This window comes from Odocoileus virginianus, chromosome 2, assembly GCF_023699985.2.
Source record: "Odocoileus virginianus isolate 20LAN1187 ecotype Illinois chromosome 2, Ovbor_1.2, whole genome shotgun sequence".
In the NCBI taxonomy this organism is placed as follows: domain Eukaryota; kingdom Metazoa; phylum Chordata; class Mammalia; order Artiodactyla; family Cervidae; genus Odocoileus; species Odocoileus virginianus.
Window position 1 is genome coordinate 98,174,996 of NC_069675.1, and position 22,937 is coordinate 98,197,932.

Sequence of the window (22,937 nt, forward strand, 5' to 3'; positions counted from 1 at the left end):
TGCAAGGCTTTCCCTCAGGCCGCCGGTCCCAGCTGGCGGGTCTCAGCTGGGACTCGTCCCACCTCTCCTGAGCCATGCTGCTAAGCTCAGACCTCAGTGGAGAGGGTCTGGGTTCTGGCTTCCCACCCGGAAACTGCCTCAGTTCCTGTGCAGAGCTGAGAAAGGCATGCCTGAGGCAGGCAAGCACCCTGCCTCTGCAGCTCAGCACCACGGTTCCCAGAGCCTGCCTACCGTGTGCCAGCCTGAGTGGCCTTGCCAGGTCCTCGACAAGCATTCAGCGATTCTCAGCTTAGAAGCATACACGCCTGCACCACCACCACCACCCCCTTTAAAGAAGCGTATTGTTTATGGAAAAGAGCAAATATACACGAAAATACTGCATATTGTATAAAAAGTCCCATTTACCTTCTACCAAACCTGTTGCATCTACTCCTGATTTAAAAAACCCCGTACTTGCTAATTAGTTTAGCTGTGCCGTGTCTTTTTTGTGGCACGTGGCTTCTTTCGGTTGCAGCATGCAGGATATTTAGTGGTGGCATGCGGGGTCTGGCTTTCTGACCAGGGGTTGAACCCTGGGCTCCCTGCATCGGGAGCATGGAATCAGCCACTGGACCACCAGGGAAATCCCTGTCCGTGTTTCTGTTCTATTTCGTAATTGTGTTTTGCTGGAACTGTTTTAAGGAAATCCGGTACTTCAGTGTATGTTTCTAACACATCAAGGCTTTTGTTTTAAAAACACAGTGATGCTGTCATCACACCTCACAAATTAACGGCAATTCAGCTTCAGACGTGCCCGTGCAGTTGGGAGGTTCCAGCGTCTGCTGGGCCCCTTCAGAGACACGAGCACTGACTGACCTGCAGTTTGGGTTGAGGTCACCCTCGTCCCCCGGCCTCATTTCTGGCCCTGGTGATGACCAGAGGGACGTTTTTAGCTTTGCGATGGTTTGTTTCAATCAATCGCAGTCTTGCTTTTTGCTGCCCAGCTCGTCTCATCTCTGCCCTGAGAACAGCCCCAGGCTGGCTGCTGTGTCCTTCGACATACCATCTGGTCTTCCCAGCCTTCTTGCTTCTGGGCACCGTGATGGCCCAGGCTCCTCCACCTCACTTCCGGTCTTAGACCCAGCCCACCGTTTGCTCTCGGGTGCCCCCCCTTCCTTGGTTTCTACTGCCACTGAACTTCCTCGAGCACAGGCTTCCTCTCCCCCATATTCAGAGTCACTTCCTTTAGAGCAGATTCTTAGAACTGGAGGGGCTGGACAAAGGTGTGAGCCAACAAGTGCATCTTCCTGTCACTGCCGGCATCCCTCAAACCTGCAGCCCGGCCCGGCCTACACTGTTCCTTCTTCCCAGCATCCTAACTCCTGGCTCCCACCTGCAGCCACCCACCCTCCCACATTTCTCCAGCCTCTCCACTCACTCTGCATCACAGAAGATCTGGGCGCTGGAAATGAGAGGCAGACAGGCAGTTTGACCAACTGTGTTTCTGCAGGTCTCTGTGGGTCTTGGCCACAGGCTGGTGGCCCCGGGGTCTTTGTTTGGGCCCCCTGTGGCTGGAAAGGCTGGCCCTCCCTTTCCTTGGGGAAAACCTCCAGGCTGGACTGGAGTCTCGTCCCCGCCTGCCAGCACTGTGCTGCTGAAAGCCGGGTGACGACCTGGTGCTGCTTCAGTCCCCACCCCCGCCTCACACCAGTACAGACACCCAGAGCACCCTGGGACCAGCGAGGGGCCACACCAGCCGCCCGGTAGCCCATGGCCAGCTCTGTCCCAGAAGTCAGGCCCAAACCCTGTAAACGGCCTCTGCTGAACTGCAGTCAGGGCACGGGGACAAAGCGAGCCCATTTCCCCGAGGGCAAAAGCAAGTCCTCTGTCGGCACTGCGCGCCCAGCCAAGCTCCAATCCTTGAGCCCCTGCCCTCCCCGCCGCCCTGCCATCTGCCTAGGCTCCCAGGTAGGCACAGGTGCCCTGTGGGGCCAGGTCACGCGGGAGCAGCGGACCCTGGGAAAGACGGACCATCCCTGCACGTGTGTGCATGTGGTGTGTGTGTCTGCATGTGACCTTGGCCCCGCCCGAGCCCCGCTGGAAACAGCAGCTGTCCCCTGGCCCCAGGTACGCCACCTGGAGTGCGGCCAGCCTGGAGGAAGGACCAATGACAGGAGGGGAAGGGTCCGTCCGCAGGCAGCTCTGGGCTGGCTCCAGCCCCGTAAATACCCGCAGGTTCCGAGGGCAGGTGTCACAGAGGCAGCCGCACACCATGGGGCGCTGGGAGCTGCTCGTCTTGGGCCTCGCCTGCTGCTTGGCAGTAGCAAGTGCGGCGAAGGTAAGCGAGAGCCCAGCCAAGGGGTCGGCCAGGGGAGGGAGCCCCCTCTCACCTCCACTAAGCCGACCTGGAACCTGGGGACAGGGCCCAGCAGGGGGAAGACAGAGAGTCACTGGCAGAACCCGACCACCATTGTTAACAGCATCTCCCGGGCACTTATTCTGCATTTCTGGCAGGATGACTCAGGATGCCAAATACAGAATATCCAATTCAACTGGAATTTCACATAAACCATGAGTCAATTTTGGTGTGTTTCACCCAATGATTAGGACATAGACTTAAAAATATATATATCATTGTTTATTTGAAATTCAAGTGTAACTGGTCAAACTTGCCGAGTCAGCCACCTGACCCACAACCCCCCACTGGCTCCATCGTCTCTCTAGAGACATCAACGTGGTCCCCTTTTCCAAAAAGGGGTGATGGGGGCCCAGAGCAGGCAAGCGATTTGCCTAGCATCACACAGCCACTGTAGGCAAGCAGGAATCTGGAACCCGCATTAGTCCAACCCTGGAGTCTGTCTCCGGTGTAACCTCCATCTCCTGCTCCTCCAGCACCTGCTTGCCACAGCTTCTCTGCCCAGACACAAGTCAGGAGGCCCAGCCAACCCTCCCAGGGGGTTGCTGCCCTCCATCACTGACCTGCGGGTGTGAGCACCCAGGCAGGGAGACACTTCCAGGACGGAGCCAACGGCCACCTGTAGATGGTGTGGGTGCTCTGGCAGGGCTCTGGTCAGGGGCCCCAGCACCCCACCAGGCTGGTCCCTCCACCGCTCAGCCTGCTCTTCGGACCCCTGCTGCCTAGAGCTTCAGGCTCTGGTCCTGGGTGCCTTTTGCCACTCTCCTTCTTCCGGGGGGTTCTTTCCTGGGGGCTGAGGGGGCCCTGGTTTCCTCTGCGCTGTACCAGCAGCCAGCGACACCCCTCCCCACGCTGCCGCCACGGCCAGGGTCCCCAGGCCCTGTCCAGCATGCGGGGCCTTCAGGCCGGCCTCGGTCACACAGAGCTGTCGACCCCTAGCCCCCCACTGTCCTCTCTCAGCAGCCAGGGAGGCTGTTCAGGAAACATGCCTGGAGCATGGAGGGATGGGAGAGGCAGGGGCCCAGCTCCCAGCTCCTTCCTCCGCAGTTGCAGCCGGCCTGGAACTTTGCTCCCCTTGCCCCAGTGAGGCAGGGGCCCCTCCCAGCCCAGACTTAGATCAGAGGGCGGCTGGGATCCGTCCGGGTCTGGGGTGTGGGGCTGGCCTGCGCTCGCCCACCTGGAACCTAGCTCAGGTGAGATCCAGGAAGCCCAGACCTGTGCCCCCCACTCCCAGATCAGGGGGCAAAGCCCTGGGAGAGAAGGGCCCTGCTCTGCGGTCAGACAGGAGCTGCCCAGCAGTGACTCCAAATGGGAAAGCCTCAGCTTCCTCCAGGAAAAGTGGATTGATGGGCGCCAGCCCCCAGGACGCCGGTGCGGGCTGGATGCATCGGCCCATCTGGCACCAGCTCAGTAGGAGTTCTGGCAACCTTGGGGAGGAGGCAGGGGTCTTCCCTGGCTTGGCGCATAGGGGCTGTGAGGATTTGAGGGGGTTCAGTCGAGGGGGAGATGGGGGCAGCAGGAAGAAGGGCCTGCTGATCAGGGAGCTTACTGCTGGTCATGAACCATTCGGCGGCCCTGGGGCGCCAACCACTGCCGGCAGCTGGACAAGCCAACAGGCCATGAGGGGGATAGTGTTGTCACCATCTTACAGGCGGGTAAACTGAGGCTCAAGGTCACGGGCAGCCATGGTGAGAAGCCAAATCTCCACCCCACCTGTCCTGGCCTTCTTGGAATGCTTCCCTGAGTGGGGACACATGGCTTGAACCAGCCTCCTCTGAGATTCAGGGAGCAGAACACCCCGGGGGTAGGGGTGGGGTGGGGTGGGGAGTGAACCAGCTCTTCCAACGATGTGAGCAGGTGGCAGGGGTCTCGGTCCCCAGATGCAGGTGGGCCCTTCCTTGAAGCTGTCTTGGGGGAACCTCTGGGAAGCCGGAGCCTGCAGGGGGGCTATCCTCCTCCGGGGGCCCACTAGCCAGAGCCCCCCTGAACTCTCCCCTCCCTGGCCAGCTGGGCTCCGTGTACACGGAAGGCGGCTTCGTGGAGGGCGTCAACAAGAAGCTGAGCCTCTTTGGCGACTCTGTCGACATCTTCAAGGGCATCCCCTTCGCCGCCGCCCCCAAGGCCCTGGAGAAGCCTGAGCGACACCCCGGCTGGCAAGGTGGGAGCAGGCAAGGGCGGGCCGGGTCCCGAGGCTGGGGGGCCCACTCTCACGCCAGCCCCTCCGGCCGCCCGCAGGGACCCTGAAGGCCAAGGACTTCAAGAAACGGTGCCTGCAGGCCACCCTCACCCAGGACAGCACCTACGGAAATGAGGACTGCCTCTACCTTAACATCTGGGTCCCCCAGGGCAGGAAGGAAGGTTCGTTCCTCCCCCCCACACGCCCTCCAGCTCCCCAGGCAACCAGAGGCCTGGGTCCGGCCCCTGGGTCATGTCTGGGGGCTCCAGAGCTGAAATTCCTGACATCAGCACAGATCAGATGGGGTCGGGGGGATGGGGAGGACATGGGAGGGGTGTGGGGGTGTCGGAGGGGTGTATCTGGCATCATGGAGTCTGCTCCCCTCCCCCTCAGTCTCCCACAACCTGCCCGTCATGATCTGGATCTACGGAGGTGCCTTCCTCATGGGGTCTGGCCACGGGGCCAACTTTCTCAGCAACTACCTCTACGATGGGGAGGAGATCGCCACGCGGGGCAACGTCATCGTGGTCACTTTCAACTACCGCGTCGGGCCTCTGGGCTTTCTCAGCACTGGGGACGCCAACCTGCCAGGTCTGCCGGACAGCGGGCGGGGGGAGCCAGTGCGCCCAGGCCCTGAGCTCTGAGCCCAGAGGGGACGCCCCTCAGCATCCTTCGTCCCCAGATAACTCCCCACAGCCCCCTAGAAAGGGCCCTGCCTCCCATCTGCTAAATGAGGTGGGCTGGAGCTGGACTGTGAGACACAGGAGCCGCTTGGCAACTGAAGCGAAAGAGAAGAGGCCGCCGGCCAGCTGGCCAGACCCCGAGAGACGTGGGGGTGGGAGCCACTGGGAGACAGGAGGTGGCACAGCCAGGCGGCACCTCGGGGCGGGGAGGCAACACAGAAGTCCCCGGACGGGCTGGAGGGACTCTGGCCGGACGGAAAAGAGCTGAGCCCTGGGCCTCCAGCTCCCCTTCCCCAGCCTGAGACCCACCCCTCCCCCAGCACCCGCCCAACCAGCCTCCTGGGGACACACCACGCACCACCCTGGGGCTGGACAGGGTCTCCACGCCGTCGGGGATGATCTCATCCCACCCACACGGACTGTGCGCCTAGTGTGGGCCAGGCCCCTGGCATCCAGGTGAAGCACCCTGATGAAGCTCCCCACCCTCGCCCCGCCCGCAGGTAACTACGGCCTTTGGGATCAGCACATGGCCATTGCCTGGGTGAAGAGGAACATTGCGGCCTTCGGAGGGGACCCTGACAACATCACCCTCTTTGGGGAGTCGGCTGGAGGCGCCAGCGTCTCTCTGCAGGTCTGGGGGCCCCTAAAAGGGTTGCTGTCCTCAAAGGAGTGGGACGGAGTCGATGGCGACGGGGAGAAGCAAGGCTGATGGGCGCTGCCGTGGGGGTGTCCCTGGCCGAGCCCTGCAGACAGGTGGGTGCGGGAGGTGACAGGACCTCTCTGTATTGCAGACCCTCTCTCCCCACAACAAGGGCCTCATCAAGCGAGCCATCAGCCAGAGTGGCGTGGGTCTGTGCCCCTGGGCTATCCAGGAGAACCCCCTCTTCTGGGCCAAAAAGGTAAGGGGGCGCCGTTGGGGAGGGGCTTCCCTCCTTCCCACTCTCCTCTGGACCCTGTGCCCAGCGCCCTGAGCATGCACTCTCTCTCCCCAACCCCAGATCGCAGAGAAGGTGGGCTGCCCTGTGGATGACACCAGCAGGATGGCCAAGTGTCTGAAGCTCACCGACCCCCGTGCCCTGACGCTGGCCTATAAGCTGCCCCTGGGAACCACGGAATGTGAGTAGGGGCTGCTGGGGGCTGGGGACCCGGGGGCGCCCCCCTGGGTGCCGGATCTCATTCCGGCTCTGTCGCCAGCTCGCCGGCGTCCCCCCCATCTCGTTGCCACCACCGCCCTGGCAGGCCTCTGGGGGGAGGAGTCTTTCCTCTTGTCTTTGGTGGGTCATGACCCCTTGGACAACAGTTTGGGCCCCATCCCCAACCATGTATGTACACATAGGCGGTCAGTCATTCGTACACGATTTTCAGCAGATTTATGGACCCCAGATCAAGAGAGCCTCTGCACTAGAGAAGGACTCATTCTTTCCTCCACTCATGAATTCAGCAAACATCTCCTGAACACTTGCTGTAGCATTTCCCTTCCAGTTCTGCTACTCTGCACCCCAGGAAGGCCGGGGGGGGCCCAGCAGCAAAATCCTGAAAGCGTCAATCTCATCAACCCAGGAAGCAATCATTCTCTCTTAATCCCTTTAAGGCAAAGTGCAGTGGAACCCACTGTTTGCATCTGGACCTAATGTGAAGTAAACCATAAGTGCTACGTAAACATCCTGGCCCAAGATGCAGACCAATTTCATATCTGATGGTTCCCCATCTGGGGAGTCAAGCAACTGCAGATCGAAAACTTTAAAAAGAAATTCCAGGAAGTTCCAAAAAGCAAAACTTGAATTGGCTCCCCGCCCCTTCCCCCGCCCCCCTCCCCACCACAGGGCTTTTCTGATAGTTCCGTAAAGAATCCGCCTGCAATGCAGGAGACCCTGGTTCAATTCCTGGGTCAGGAAGATCTGATGGAGAAGGGATAGACTACCCACTCCAGGATTCTAGGGCTTCCCTGGTGGCTCAGCTGGTAAAGAATCTGCCTGCAATGCGGGAGGCCTGGATTCAGTCCCCGGGTGGGGAAGATCCCCTGGAGAAGAGAATGGCTAGCCACTCCAGTACTCTGGCCTGGAGAATTCCATGGGAGTCAGACACGCAAAAAGTCGGACACGACTGAACAACATTCACTTTCACTCCCACCCCCTCCCGCAACTATTTACATAATGTTTGCATAGCATTTACAATTATTTACATAGTGTTTACTTTGCATTAGGTATTAAAAGTCATCTAGAAATGATTTAAAGTATATGGGAGGATGGGGGTTTCCCAGGTAGCTCAGTGGTAAAGAATCTGTATTCCAATGCAGGAGATGGGGGTTTGATCCCTGGGTTGGGAAGATCCCCTGGAGAAGGAAATAGCAACCCACTCCAGTATTCCTGCCAGGATAATCCCATGGACAGAGGCGCCACACACACATACATATACAGGGAGATGTTGGTAGATTGTATGCAAATAGTGTACCATTTTATATAAGAGACTTGAGCACTTGGATATTGGTGTCCTGGTAACAATACTCATGGATTTGCAGAAATGCGACTGTATTTTCTTTTGAGCTGCATTGGAGGGAAAGCGGGCCAGGCCTAACGGGGGCAGGGCATATGGTCCTTTTGGGGCCACTTCAGGGGTCTCGCACCACTTCTGGCTTACACATTGGAACCCACCGCTGAGAGGGGGCACGTCTTTCTCCAACATCCCCTCCAGGATTTCCAGACTTTCCTCCTCCTTGATTTGAGAGGGCAAGCAAACAGGGACAGGAGGAGGGCATCAGGTTGCAGTGAGAGGACAGGGCTGGTGCCTGGACCAGTGGTTTTCGTCCTGGGTGATTCTGCGCCCGGGGAACACGTGGCAGAGCCTGCTGGTGGCTGCAGCTGGGGAGGTCAGGGAGGCTGCTAACACTCTACACTGCTCAGGACGGCACCCCCACGACATGGAATGAAGGGGTCGGAAGGTCAATAATGCTGAAGCCGCGGTACCCCGGTCTCCATCCAAGGAGGTGCAGCTCCTTGGTGGCCTCCGGATGGAGTCAGTTCCTGCCCCCAAGGTCTGGGGGAGGGGCAGATGGGCACCGGAAGGTTTGAGAACCTGCTGCTGTTCGCCCCCAGACCCCAAGCTGCACTATCTATCCTTCGTCCCCGTCATCGATGGAGACTTCATTCCCGATGACCCCATCAACCTGTACGCCAATGCCGCGGACATCGACTACATAGCAGGCACCAACGACATGGACGGCCACCTCTTCGTTGGGCTCGACGTGCCAGCCATCAACAGCAACACACGGGACGTCACGGAGTAAGCAGGGGAAGTGGAGGGGGTGTGGAGGGGGTGGTGTCAGCCGAATGAGGGAGTCGGCACCGTGATGGTTGTGAGGGGCTGCCCGTGGCCGTCTGCTGCATTGGTGTTACTGGTGCTCAGTTGCTTGGTCATGTCTGACTCTGCAACCCCATGGACTGCTGCACACCAGGCCTCCCTGTCCTTCACCATCTCCTGGAGCTTGCTCAAACTCCTGTCCATCGAGTCGGTGATGCCATCCAACCATCTCATCCTCGGTCATCCCCTTCTCCTCCCGCCTTCAATCTTTCCCAGCATCAGGGTCTTTTCCAATGAGTCGGCTCTTCACATCAGGTGGCCAAAGTACTGGAGCTTCAGCTTCAGCATCAGTCCTTCCAGTGAATGGTCAGGGTTGATTTCCTTGAGGACTGACTGGTTCGATCTTGCAGTCACAGGGTGGCAGATACCCTCCTGTGGGCACAGGGTGGAGGGTCCAGTGCCCGTTTGGTGTCTGCAGGGAGGACTTCTATAAGCTGGTCAGCGGACTCACTGTCACCAAGGGACTCAGAGGTGCCAATGCCACGTACGAGGCGTACACCGAGCCCTGGGCCCAGGACTCGTCCCAGGAGACCAGGAAGAAGACCATGGTGGACCTGGAGACCGACATCCTCTTCCTGATGCCCACAAAGATGGCCGTGGCCCAGCACAAGAGCAACGCCAAGTGAGGAGGGTGGGCGGGGGTGACCCACCAGGGATCCCAAACACCTTCCTGGTGAGGCCTCGTGGCGAGCAGCTCCCAGGTGTCCAGAGGCCTGGGAAAGCCAGGCTCGGTTCCCGCTTGTACCTGCGCTGTCTGCCAGGCCTGAGAGGGCCCCCTCCTCCAAGCCTTGGATCGGGGGCTTCACCGAACCCTCCTGTGACTCCCGGTCCAGGTCAGGCCTGCATGCTACACCCCTCGGCCCTCCCCATCAGAAAGTCCTTGAGTCAGCCTTCCATCCATAAGCTGTCTGGAAGGCGGGGCCACTGGGTGATGTTCTCTGCGGTGGGTTTCAAATTTGACAACTTTCAGAACAAGCCTGCGGCCACTTTTAAACCCTCCATGTGATAATAGCCAACGAAAATGAAAAATTAGCTAGGGGTGCTTAAAAAGTAGGAAGATAAAATTTCACCTAGAACCCAGGTGGCACAGTGGTAAAGAATCCGCCTGCCAATACGGGAGACACACGTTCCATCCCTGGGTCGGGAAGATCTCCGGGAGGAGGGAATGGCAACCCTCTCCAGCAGTCTTGCCTGGAGAATCCCCAAGGACAGAGGAGTCCATGGGGTCGCAGGGTCAGACATGACTGAGCACACACACACAGAAATCTAGGATGAAAACTCGGCGATAAATTTGGCTCAGAGCTTCCTATCACTCAAGGCCGAAAGGAGACAGCTGAGGGCACACACTACCTTGTCCCATCAAATCAAGAATACAGATTCATGTGCAGAGAAAAGCGGTCTTTCTTTATACTGAATTATGAAGGAAGATGCCTCTATACAGTTGGTGCAGACCAAGTGTGAATGCACTTGAAACTGTAGAATCCATGAAGTCAAAGGTTTGGCCGCAGTTTTTCTTCTCCCGGGTGAAAAGATCCAGATCCTTCCCTCCCTTTTTTTTAAATTTTATTTATTTATGTATTTATTTTGGACTTACTGCATAGTTTGCGGGATTCAGTTCCCCAATCAGGTATTGAGCCTGTGCCCTTGGGAGTGAAAGTGCTGATTCCTAATCACTGGGCTGCCAGGGACTTCCCCTTCCTGAGTCTTGTGGGAATTGTCCAGGCCGTTCCCTACTCCCCCATGGTCTTCCCCTGGGGCCCATGTCCAGGGTGGGTGGCCCCAGGTGGGCACGCTGCCAGCCTGGGCGGTCTCCCCTCCCTCCTCAGGAGTGCCAACACGTACACCTACCTGTTCTCCCAGCCGTCTCGGATGCCCCTAGTCTACCCCAAGTGGATGGGGGCTGACCATGCCGATGACCTCCAGTATGTCTTCGGGAAGCCCTTCGCCACCCCCCTGGGCTACCGGGCCCAAGACAGGACTGTCTCCAAGGCCATGATCGCCTACTGGACCAACTTTGCCAGAACTGGGTAAGGCAGAGGTGGGGACAGCCTCTGTCCACATCACCCTGCAGGCTGGGGGTTCAGTCCCTGTTCCCTTAAACACTTACCCTCCCTGAGCCCGGGGCACCCCATCCGTGTGAGGCCAAGGGCTCCTGGCTGGCCCCCAGGATGTTCACGTGCCCAGCCAGCACCCGGGAGACGGGCATGGCTGCCCACCCTGGGGCAGAGGGTGGAAGGTGGCCCAGGTGCGTGGGGGTGGGGCTCCCCAGCCTCCTGTGGGCCCTGGCCCCACCCAGCCACCCAGCCTTTTCTCTCACTCTGCAGGGACCCTAACACGGGCCACTCATCGGTGCCCACAAACTGGGATCCCTACACCCTGGAAGACGGCAACTACTTGGAGATCAACAAGCAGATGGATAGCAACTCTATGAAGCTGCACTTGAGGACCAACTATCTGCAGTTCTGGACCCAGACCTACCAGGCCCTGCCCACGGTGACTGGAGAGGGGGACAGCCTGGTGCCTCCCGTGGACAACTCTGAGGCCAGCCCTGTGCCCCCTGCAGACAACTCCAAGGCCACCACCGAACCCTCCGCGGGTGACTCTGAGGTGGCTCAGATGCCTGTCGTCATTGGCTTCTAAAGTCCTTGGCCTCCAGAGGCCACAGGGTGAGACCCCAGCCCCCACCTTCCCTCCCAAGTGCCTCCTGAATAAAGCCTCAACCATCTCTGTCTGGCGTTTCTTTTTGCTCCCAAGACTCAGCGGGGGGAAAAGGGGGTCTTCAGTTATCACAAGCCCCAGGCACCCAGCCCAAGGAATTGCCCCCATCCGTCAGCCCTCGAGCCCAGGAAGCCAACAGGACCATCCTCTTTAAAGAGGAGGAAACAGGTCTATAGAAGTGAAGTGTCAGGCCAGGACTGGGACTCAGGTGTGGACCCCGCCCATGAAAGGCTGCCGGGTCCTGGGCACTGGGCTCTGCTCCCGAGGCTGGGTGGGCCTGCAGCCAAGAGAAAAACTGGGTTCCGCAGGGGGCGGCTGCCTCTGGCGCAAGGTCCTCTGGGGCGTGGGGAGAGACCACGGTGTTCTAACTGCAGTCTGGGGGAGAGAATCGGATTCTGCCTCCAGGCGGCTCCACGTCCGTGAGGACAGAGCATCGCGTTGGAAGGACAGGAGCAGAGGGGGCAAGAGGGACGCGTGGGGCTGTGCCCCGTCGGGGGGGGGTGAGAGGCCGAGGGCAGAGTCAGGGTCGTCTCTGCCACTGGGAATCCACTGGGCATGTGCCCGAGGACATCAGAGCAGGAGTCAAACCCAGAGACTTCAAAGGCAGTGCTTGCAACCAGGCCGGGGGCTCCCTCTCTCCCCTCCCCTCGACATCCTGTGGTCACTGTGGGGTGGGGGTGAGGCACCAGCGATGCCAGGGTCCTGGGTGGGCGCGTGGGGCAGCAGCACCGGCTGCCAGCCCCAGGCTCTCTCCCTGGAGAGTCCTGCCCCCGAGGCCGCAGGTGTGAGACCTCGCAGCAAGGCCACAGAAGCAGAGCCCAGGACCAAGACCGCCGCCGAAGCCGACTGAGCCCCTTCGTAACTTGCCAAAGGCCCCTGATGGTCACTAACAAGCTTCTTCCTGACTCCCCCTTAGGCAAAGGTGCCCACTCCGGTAAGCGCCCTTTAGCACCCCAACCAATCACCTAATGCCAACCTTTTGGCAGGAATTTTATCTCGAGGCTCTAAGAATTGTCTGTTAGCTCAGGAAAACTGTCGACTCTTCCCTGATCTGTCAGGACGTCACTGTGCTCACTTGATCTCTGCTCCTTGTTTTCAGTAAGTCCACTCCCTTCTGAAATGCTCCGTGTCTGGAAATTCTTTTCCAACCCGCCCTCAGACCACCTCAACACTCGCCAGCCACAGCGTTGGGCTGAGCCTGGACTGGGCCCCAGGCAGCAGAGCTGAACAAGGGGCAAACCCGGCCCCCCCGAGGAGCAGACCAGCCTGGCCCGTGACCACTTTGTCTGCACTGGGCTTCCTGGTCAGTCCAGGGCTCTCAGCTATGAAAGACTGAGATGCCCCCAGTGTGGACTCTCCTGGGGGCCATCCCTGCTCTCGGCTGATGGAGACAAGCATGCCATCTATCCGCCTCTGTCACATAAACACTCACATGACCTCGCGAAGTGTTTCCACCTGCAGGGTCTGTTCTCAGGAGCCTCCTCGGGGCCTGGACCATCCTGCGACATGGCACTTCCCTCCCTCGCTGGGGGACAGCTCAGCTGTGCCTGTCATGCAGGAAATCACATCCCCGGAGGGCTGGGCCACGTCAGGATGTGCTCAGACCCTGCGCTGCACAGACAGGGCCAGGCAGAAGTGACACTGCTGGGTGACACTTGGAGCCGCGGCGACGCCTCGTAATTCGTCGGGCTGCTGCCTCTCCAGGCTTTCTGCAGGGCGTGAAGCAGAAAACACTTACCGAGCTGCAGGCTAGAGGCCTGTCCAGGGTCCTGGAGTCTCCCTGCTGGGTCAAGAGGTGGCCCTTTAGCTCCTATTAGGGTGCAGCCAGGAGGGGACACCTGGGGGAGTGCTGGTCAGAGTCCGTTCAGCACCCTGATTAGACGTGGTGCTTCAGTATTCATGGGCAAGGCTGTGCCCAAGCGTGCCTGTGGGTTGGGAGTCTTGGGGGCGTCCCCTGCCCCCCATGCCTCATCTTTCAGCCTCCCCCACAGAAAAGGGTCAAGCCTCCCATCTGCCTGTGACATAACCACAACATAGACTTGGACAAAGAACGCGGCCCTCCAAGGGTTCCAGTCCAGCTGCCCTTCAGGATAAAGTTGGTACCAACACGATTGCATTTGTAAACTGGTGACTGTGCGAGACGGTGGACCTCTGAACACACAGTCTCTGACTCTGTCTAAGCCAGAGAAGGGCAGCATAGGGGTCCTTCACTGGCAGGGATGAGCCCCCTTATCCTGACGAACCAGCATTCACCCGGGATTCGTCAGACATCAGCCTTGATGAGTGGCCCCCGCGTGCCTGACATGGAGAGGCACGTGGCCTCCTAGCGAGCTCCTAGGTGAAAACAATTGTATAAAGAGTTGTCAAGGACATAACGCACACCTATGGCTAATTCATGGTGATGTATAGCAGAAATCAAAGCAATATTGTAAAGCAATTATCCTTCAATTAAAAATAAATAAAAAATTTTTTAAAGTTGCAGAAACCCTAGAGTTGCTGGAAATCCCAGCTCACAAGGAGCCGAAATGCTTAAGGAATGAGGCCCAGCTGTGGCTTTAAGAGCTGCATCACAAACACTTGCCCCAGACATGAAATGAGCAGGAAAAGGAATCCTGAGGTGAGAGACAAGGATTCCAGGAGGTCAAGGGTCAATCATGGGGCCCCAGAGCGGGGTGCATGCAGATCTCCTCCTGTCTATAGTCCCCTGGCTGATAATCGCCCCGCCCGGGCCTGCTTCCTCTCACTTTTTGATCTGTTTACAATTTCTCTCCACTTAGTGTTGATGGAATTCCAGACTCTGACCTTGAAATCTACAAGTGGTTTCAGTTGTGGTTCAGTCACCAAGTCGTGCCGACTCTTTGCAACCCCACGGACTGCAGCACGCTAGGCTTCCCTGTCCTTCACCATCTCCCGGAGCTTGCCCAAACTCATGTCCATTGAGTCAGTGATGCCGTCCACCATCTACCAGTGGTAGACTGGTGGTCAAAAGAAACTCCAATGAGATAAGCAGAAAATGTTCCGTCTTCCTCCAAAGCTGTATAAAAGCAGCTTTCGAGGAAGTTTTCTAAATTTTTAATTGGGATATATATATAACATAAAATGCTAATTTTATAAACATTTATTGAAATATTAATTAGATATTAAATCAATATTTTATTTTTAAAAGGATGATTCAGTGCCACTAATTCTTCTTATACTGTTGAGCAACCATCACCCCAAACAGAAACTTTATGCTCATTAAGCATTAACTCCCCATCTTCCCTCTGCCCGTAGCCTTGGTAATCTATTCTTGTTTCTGTTCCAATCACTTTGCTTATTCCAGACATTTCTTACAAACGGAACCTGTGCTTTCAAGGCCCGTCCATGTTGCAGCACGAATCAGAACGCCATTCCCTTTCACGCTGAGTAATAGTACCGTGCAAATGGTTGGCATACAATTGTGCATGGCATTCTTGTTTCAAATCTTTCTTCTTTAAAAAGGTATTTATTGTTTTCGGCTGTGCTGGGCCTCCTGTTGCTGCACGGGGGCTGTCTCTAGCTGCAGAGAGAGCAGGGGCCACTCTCCAGCTGCGGTGCGCCGGCGTCTTCTCTTGTTGCGGAGCACAGGCTCCAGGCACGCGGGCTTCAGCAGCTGCGGCCTGTGCGCCCTGGAGCTCAGGCTCACTAGTTGTGGAGCACAAAAACTTAAGTTACCCCGTGCGTGGCACGTGGGATCTTCCTGGACCAAGGATCGAACCCGTGCCCCCTGCATTGGCAGGCAGATTCTTAACCACTGGACTGCCAGGCAAGTTCTAGTATTCTCTTATAATCCTTCTTCCTGTAAAATCGGTAATGATGGTCCCACTTTCATTTTTGAGTTATCTGAACACCAATTTTGTTAATTTTTTCCCCAAAGAGTCAAGGTTTGGTTTTGTTGACTTTCCTCTATTTCCCTGCACTCTGTTTTGTTTCTCTCCACTGTCATCTTCATCATTTTCGTCCTTCAGTTATCTTGGAATTTAGTTTGCTCTTTTTCTAATTCTTTAAGTGTACAGTCAGGTTACTGATTTGAAGTCTTATTTTTTAATGTAGGCGTGGAAAGCTGTAAAATTCCCTCTTTGCACTACTTTTTCTGTATCCCATAAGTTTTGTATGCTTTGCTCTTGTTTTCATTTGTCTCAAGGCAATTTTCTTTTTTAAAAAATATTTGTTTCTTTGCCTGCGCCAGGTCCTAGCTGCAGCCCTCGGAATCTTTGACCTTCCCTTGAGACGTGTGGGAGCTGACTCCCTGGCCAGGGGTCAAACCTGGATCCCTTCATTGGGAGCGTGGAGTCTTAACCACTGAACCACCAGGAGTCCCTGAGTTTGCATTTTAAGTCATATAGGGAAAAAAGGTACAAACGAAAGTCAACAATAAAGGCTTTCAGAATCACCACTTCGTTACTTCTCCTAGTGTTCTTTACTTTTTCACATGGCTTTGAGTTACTGTCTAGGGCTTTTTCATTTGGCCTAAAGGGCTCCCTTTAGAATTTCTTGCAGGCAGGACTATTCATAACAAACTTTGCTTATCTGGCAACATCTTGATTTCCTTTCATCCTTAATGGATAGTTTACTGGATATAGAATTCTTTTTCTTTCAACATTTGAAATATGTTATTTCACTGCCACCTGGTTGCCATGGTTTCTGATGAAAAAAGTCAGCTGTTAATCTTACTGGGGACAGTCCTTCCACAGGACTGCTTCTTTCTTGCTGCTTTCAAGATCTCCTCTTTGTCTTTCAACAACTGTATAGTAACGCGCTTTGCGTGGCTCTCTTGAGTTTATCTTGCTTGGAGTTCATTGAGCTTCTTAATGCGTAGATTTATGTCTTTTATTAAATTTGAGATGTTTTCAGCCATTATTTCTTCAAATAATCTCTTTTTCTGGGACTCTCACTACGCACATGTTGTTACATTTGATGGTGTTGCCAAAGTCCCTCTGAGTCTGTTCAATTTTCTTCCTTCTTTCCCCTTTCTGCTCCTCAGACAGAATAATTTCAATTGCTGTTAACACATTACTGACCAGGGGATTTTTGCTGAAATGAACACTGTGGCCGGCAGTTTGTCATGTAAGTGCATATTGAAATGTCTCTGGTCAATAACGTTCAGGTAACAAAAAATAGATTAATACTTCTCTGGTCAATGAGTTGTTAACTTCAAGTTCACGGATTCTTCTGCCTGCTCAAATCTGCCAGGGAACCCCTCTAGTGAGATTTTCACTTCAGTTACTGTACTTTTCAGCGCCAGAATCTCCATCTGGTTTCTTTTTGGAATTTCTACCTTTTATTAAAATTTTATGTATTTAACTGCTGGCTGCGCTGGGCCCCCGCTGCTTGCTCGGGCTGCCCTCCAGTTGTGGCGAGCGGGGGCTCCCGTCCGCTGTGGGCCCGGGGTACCCATCGCGGCGGCTGCTCTAGTCGCCGAGCGCAGACTCTAGGTGTGTGGGTTTCGGCAGCTGCAGCACTGGGGCCCCGTGGTTTCTGCACACGGGCGCCGCGGTTGCGACTTGTGGGCTCCAGAGCGTGGACTCAGCAGCTGGGGCACATGAACTTAGTTGCTCCACAGCATGAGGGATCTTCCTGGGTCAGGGGTCAGGGGTCAGACCCGTGTCCCCTGCATTGGCAGGCGGACTCTTAGCCACTGTACCACCAGGGAAGTCCCTATCATTTCTACTTTTTACTAAATCCCTACATATTCTTACATTGTCCTCTTGATTTCCTTTAGTTTCTTGTCCATGGTTTCTTTCAGCTGAGCATATTTAAGACAGTTCACTTGATGTCTTTGATTATTTTAATATCTGAGCTGCCTCAGGTATAGTTACTGTCAAATTCCTTTTTTCCTGTGAACAAGCCCTGTTTTTGGTTTCTTGATACGGTCTGTGATCTGTTGAGAACTGGATGTGGAGTATTATAATATGGCAGCTCTGGAAATCAGATTCTCCCCCTCCTCGGGATTTGCATTTGTTGCCTGGGGGCCGCTGTTTTCCATTTCTGTGGTCACTTTCCCAAACCGTTTCTGCGAGACCTGTATTCCCTGCTGTGTGTGTCGTCACTGCATCCTCCGCCCCTCGTCTCGGGTCGGGGGTGTGACCTGGCGCAGAGGTCCGTAACAGCTCAAGTCCAGCAGCATCACCCTTCTTCAAGCGCTCTCCGGGGTGTCATGTCTGATGACATGGCTGAGTCCCAGAAGTGCTGACTCTGATAGCTTCCTCCCCCAGCCTAATCGCTGTTTCCGTGGAGAGACTGTCCCTCATGCCGTCACTTTCTGTGGTGCTTAGCTGCGTCTGACTCTTCGCAACCCTGTGGACTGCGGCCCTCCGGGTTCCTCTGTCCGTAGGATTCTTTCAGGGAAGAGCACCGGAGTGGGTTGTCACTTGCTGCACCTGGGGATCCTCCCAAGCCAGGGATTGAACCTGCATCTCCTACGGTTCCTATACTGCAGGCAGATTCTTTACCTTCCGAGTCATCAAAATGCTATTTTTAAACACACTGGAATTTCATAGGTTGTTGCTATGCCATGTGAAAGCACTCCCAAATTCAAATACCAGGGATTCTGAGGAGCTGTCTCAGCGTGTGGCCCAGTTTAATGGTACTGAAGTGAATATACCGTCTGTGAAAGGTGAACGTCTCTGTTTCCTAAAGTGAGCCTGAGAAGGCTGGCTGGCCCTTCTTGCTTTTCCTGCACAAAATAAACCAATAGCCCTGCCAGATTTCCTATCTGAACACAGAATGTGAGAGCCTGTGTCTCATTTAAATGAGCACAGGCCCTGAAAAGAACAAATTTACCACAACTCTCAGGCTATAGTAGAAACAGGATTTTAATAGAAGATTCAAGTCTAGCATTTGCTATTTACAACAAATAAATATTGCCCCTCCCCAACTGGTAAACATTTTTTTTCACCTTTTATACAAATATTCAGTCCCCCTCCCCTCCCCCCAGTTCCTCCTTCTCCCACTAACCCCTGTCTCGTGGGGTCTCGTTAAGCCCAGGATGCAGCGGCGAACAGTACTTGCAGGGTCAGGAGATCCGCTATCAGTGGGACTCGCCCGAGACCATCCTCACTCACCAGTTAGAGAGTCTGGTCCGTGAAGGGGGTCTCTCTCTCTCTCTCTCCTCTCCCGGGGGAGGGCTGGAGTGGGCAGTGGGTGAGACTCCCTCACCTTCGGTTGGCCCTGATGATGGAATCTTTGGTGCAGCCTGAGACAAGGCCAGAGTGGTGGGAGGAGAGAACTGCAGTGGTGAGACCCGGTGGAGAAGTGGGTGCCCTGGGGGTGCCCACGGGCACAGGTGGCAGTGGTCCACACCTGGGAGGGTGTGCGGGAGGTGTACGGGGGGCCCGGGCCCGGCAGCAGGCAGGGCTCCGCGCCCACTGGCCGCGCTCCTTGGCAAAGGTTCAGCTAGTCCTCTGGTTCCAGACAGCAGAAGGCACCTAAGGCAGCGAGTGGTCCACGGGAGGCCAGGTCAGCCCATCGGCAGGCAGGCGTCAATCCCGGCAACAGGGGAGGTTTGGGGTGAAACGAGTCTGGAGGTGGCCTGGGCTGGGTGGGTTGGGCAGATGTGTCCCGCCTGGCCTGGCTCACCGTAGTCTTTAAGTGCTTAGTTGCCTGGCTAGCCAGACCCTGGAAAGGGTGGCTCTGTGGCTGGCAGCTAAGGGAAGATGCCCTTGGCAATCTTGAGTCCCTTCTGCTTCATGCGGGGGAGGGTCGAGCTGGCTCCATGCCTGACCTTTGTCCCCTTGGTGAAGGTCCGTTTCTTTAGGACAAAGTCATAGTTGGCGGTAGAGTTCATGGCGTAGAACACGTTGGCGTTGTCAGGGATCTTCAGCTCTGGTCGGGGAGGGGCAGAGGGTCAGCTGGGCTTACGGGAACCCCACAGCGCACCGCACCACTGGAGAGCCCCCCCAGGGCAGGCTTGATCCAGAGACAGGAGGCGCCCCCAAGCAACTCCAGGGCCACCAAGGGCCCCTCTTAACGACACCTGCCTGAGATGTTTTACTGAGGCATTGATGGAAACCAACGACTCTTGTTTAAAGATGGGCTCTGACTCCAGAAAGCCCCACCTCAGTCTGTAGCTGGCAAAGGGTCGCCCCGTCCTGTCCCCTACTGCCTCCACTGAACAGGATTCTCCAGGTGGAGTAAGTTTTCCAGAGCCCAGACCACCTCCCCTGAATCCCACCCAACTTAGGACAAGGGCTCTGGGGTTCTGTGAAGGGCAGGCTTTGCCCCTGGCCCAGCGCAGGGTTTCAGGGAGGCCTCCATGTCCCCTGGGCCCCAGAGCCCCAGCAGGCAGCTGCTCTTGGCTCTGCTTCCCGCCCCCTCCTCTGCCTTGAGCCAGCTATTCCCCACAGCTGGGCTGGAATGTGTGCTCTGGGCTCCACTGTGTAGCTCTTACTCTGGTCCTCAACCTGGCTAGGCCCGTCTTCCTTTTCTGTAAGAAGGGCGAGTCCCACCCACCCTGTTCACCTCACCTAAAACGGGGCAAGAAGGTGAGAGAGGAATTAGCAAATAACTTCCAGGGACTGCGGCTCAGATGGTAAAGAATCTGCCTGTAGTGCAGGAGACCCAGATTCAATCCCTCAGTCAGGAAGATCCCCTGGAGAAGGGAAAGGCTACCCACTCCAGCATTCTTGCCTGGAGAATTCCATGGACAGAGAAGCCTGGTGGGCTACAGTCCACGGGGTCACAGAGAGTCAGACACGACTGAGCAACTAATAACACTTTCTAGGGACTGTGGGGGTCATTGCTAACTGTCTGGGTGACGGCTGTGTGTGGGCGATCAGCTCATGGGAAAGATGCTAAGAGTGATGATAATATTTGCAGTTCTGGTGTGTTGATGGCACACATACATACATGAGCATGTAATCCATATAAACATGGATCAGCTCACTGCCTATTCCATCTCCATGTCAGGACGGGAAAACAGGCACAAAAGCTTCAGTTAGTCGCCTGAGGGCTCCAAGCCGATGCTGCCTGGCTCCAAGTCTGCTTGTTTGCGATCCTTTCCCCGTCCCCCTTTCTACCCGGAGTCTTTGAGCTCCGCATCTGCTACAGGCTCAAATTTGTGTTCTCTCTAAATTCCCCGGAATCCCAACTTCCAAGGTCATGGGATTGGAAGGCGGGGGCTTTGGGAGGCCATGAGGTCATGAGGGTGGAGCCCCATGAAGGAGGACGTTTGCTCTTATAAAAGAGACCCCCAGAGAGCTCCCTACCCCCTTTCACTGTGACAGGACACCAGGAACCCAGAAGAGGGCCTTCACCAGAACCTGACCACGCTGGCATGCTGACCCAGGACTCAGAAGCCACCAGCGGGGGTATGTTGTTACGGCAGCCAGAACAGGCTTAGACAGGGTCACATGTGCGTGGACTTTACAGAGTTGAGGCTCTGGTCCCGGCCAGCATGGTTCTCTTGGAAGGACACATTTGCCATCTTAGCCAGAAAATGCCTCTTCGAACAGCCTGTGGGCTCAGCCATCTGGCTGCCTGGCCCCAGGAGAAAAGCCTTTTTTTCTCTCTCTCCCTGAACAATGCCCGCGCTGATCGGGGTTTCCCACTGAGGTTCGTGGCCAGGAAGGGGCAGGAGACAGGGCCCAGCGGCCAGCAGGGGCCATGAGGAGACCCTAGGCAGGTCAGTGTCCGGACGAACCCACTTCTCCCCTGCCCCAGCGCCCACCCGCCTGGCCCTGACTCACTCCGATCATCTGAAATAACCTGCACCAGCTCATAGTCCTCGGGTTCGTCCTCATCCAGGTTGTGTTTGTCCATGGCCTTGCGGATTACAGCCGGAGCCTTGTCTTGGCTGGTCACCTGGATGGGGCAGGGGATGGGCCGTCAGGGCAGGGGTCTGGGGTGGGTCCTCAGAGCTGTCTCAGCGCAGTGCACACGGCACAGCCTTTGGCAGGGTGCTGGGTCCATGCGGGTCACACCAGCTTTTCCTGCTCCTCTGGGGAGGCCTCCATGCAATGACAAGGGGTCTTTCCCAATCACTCTTGCCCTCTTTCCTGAAAGCCTGCCCCCACCTGCCACACCACCAAGGAAAACCGCCTGCCCCTGGGGGGGCTGCTCCCCTCAACCCTGCCCACCCAGGTCAATGGTATCCACGTGGCCTGGGTGCAGACAGCATCTAGTCCCGCCCTGGAGGGGAGACAGGGGGAGCTGGCTGGGTGCCCAGTGGCCGCCTCCATGCCAGGCCTGCGCGGCCTGGAGGCTGTAGCGGTGGACAGTGTGGACCCCTGCTGCCTCAACCCCGAGGGCCAGATCACAGGCAGGCCTTGGACACAGGGTGACAAAGGTGATGGTGTTATAAAGGGACTCCTGACCCAGTGGGGGTGGATAGGAAGGGTCGTGGGGGTGGGGTGTGTAAATGGCTCATCAGCAGCCTGAGTTCTGGAGAATGAGAAGAGTCCCCCCAGTGACCGCCCCCCAGTACACACAACGTTTGTGGGCAACTCTTGCTGGCTAGATGTCAGAACTTCTAATTATATCCCATGTCTGAGACTGCCGGCCACCAGCCTGGTGCAGCTCCAGCAGCCTAACCGGCCTCCCTGCCCACCCCCCAGGGAGAAGCCGAAAGTCACTACTGGTCCTCCTCTGCTCCAGCTTACAGGGGCTCCCACCTCCCTCCCCCCAGGTCCAGGCCCCTGACACTCCCCTGACCTTGACTTGTCCCCGACAAGTCGAGGGAGCCTCGATGCCGGCTCCCTCACCCAGGGCCTCCTGCTGCTCCCCCCAAGCCCCAGGCACACGCCTCTCCCCAACTCAGACCCTTTACCAGGGAGGCCCTGCCCCGCTGCTGCTGAAACCCCTGGTCCACCGCCCCCAGCACTGATCACCATTGGTGGTCAACACTGGTCTTTTCAGTCCTGCATCTGGTTGGCCCTCCGTCCTCCCCACCCCACAGGGAGGCCACTCCAGGGGGGCGGGGTGACCACGGTGGTCAATACAGGTCTGCTGCCCAGCAGGGCGAGGGGGCCCTCCGGCTCACCAGGATGCTCTTGTACATGTTGCCGTTGTCCACGTCCAGGCTCACCCGGATGATGCAGGAGTCGCCCACCTGCTGGTTGTAGAGGGGCAGTGAGGAGCCGTAGCTGCAGACCCCGGACACGGAGCGCTTGTGGGTGCGCGTGCTGGCCACGGGCGTGGTGGAGGCCGAGGAGGAGGACGTGCTGCTGGAGGCCGAGCTGATGCCGGAGGTCTCCGGGGACGACTGGGAGGCCGACTCCCAGAACTGTGGGCAACGGCACGGTCAGCAGGTGCCCCGGGCCAGCGTCCAGCACGGGAGGGACTTCTAACATGGAGCGGGGGACCTTGGCCCTAGGAACCGAGGGCTGGGAAGGGCTGTTGGGGAAGCGGGGGGATGGTCACCTTCTTCTCCTGGCCGTCGGGGGACTCTGGGACGAAGCTCATGTTGATCTCCTCCACGTCAGAGCTGGAGGAGCCGGCCGAGTGGACGCTGAGTGCATCAGCAATGTCCCCGCTGCTGAGGTAGGGGCCGCACCTGAGTTGGTCACAGGACTTGGAGTGGCAGCTGCCGCTGGTACTGAGCTCTGCGCTGGGGACCTGGCGGCTGCACAGAAGGGCTGGCTTACTGTCCTGT

At 56.8% G+C, this 22,937-nt stretch overlaps 2 protein-coding genes across 8 annotated transcripts in view; one reads left to right on the top strand and one right to left on the bottom strand.

Moving 5' to 3' along the window:
* Positions 1-2,229: 2,229 nt before the first annotated feature.
* On the top strand, positions 2,230-11,323 carry CEL (carboxyl ester lipase). The gene is made up of 11 exons (XM_020910950.2): positions 2,230-2,317; positions 4,403-4,553; positions 4,631-4,753; positions 4,965-5,162; positions 5,755-5,885; positions 6,046-6,153; positions 6,253-6,370; positions 8,347-8,533; positions 9,030-9,233; positions 10,438-10,638; positions 10,936-11,323. The coding sequence occupies exons 1-11, from the start codon at positions 2,252-2,254 to the stop codon at positions 11,249-11,251; spliced, it is 1,803 nt and encodes a 600-aa protein (XP_020766609.2). The 5' UTR covers positions 2,230-2,251; the 3' UTR covers positions 11,252-11,323.
* A 6,821-nt stretch (positions 11,324-18,144) lies between these two features.
* RALGDS (ral guanine nucleotide dissociation stimulator) overlaps positions 18,145-22,937 on the bottom strand; it is a 32,869-nt gene continuing 28,076 nt past the window's right edge. For 6 of the 7 annotated variants that reach the window (XM_070455112.1, XM_070455103.1, XM_070455108.1 and 3 more), the window contains exons 15-18: positions 22,706-22,907; positions 22,326-22,568; positions 21,034-21,148; positions 18,145-19,171 (exon numbers count right to left, since the gene is read on the bottom strand). In XM_070455112.1, the coding sequence (XP_070311213.1) occupies positions 18,993-19,171; positions 21,034-21,148; positions 22,326-22,568; positions 22,706-22,907 (739 nt within the window). In that variant the 3' untranslated portion in view covers positions 18,145-18,992. The remainder of the gene's footprint in view (positions 19,172-21,033; positions 21,149-22,325; positions 22,569-22,705; positions 22,908-22,937) is intronic. The other variant, XM_070455115.1, reaches the window with a different exon arrangement.

Coding starts and splice junctions, on each gene's coding strand:
- CEL (XM_020910950.2), top strand. CDS start 2,252: ATGGGGCGCTGGGAGCTGCTCGTCTTGGGCCTCGCCTGCTGCTTGGCA. Junction 6,154..6,252: donor CCCTCTTCTGGGCCAAAAAG/GTAAGGGGGCGC, acceptor CCCCAACCCCAG/ATCGCAGAGAAGGTGGGCTG. Junction 9,234..10,437: donor CAGCACAAGAGCAACGCCAA/GTGAGGAGGGTG, acceptor CTCCCTCCTCAG/GAGTGCCAACACGTACACCT.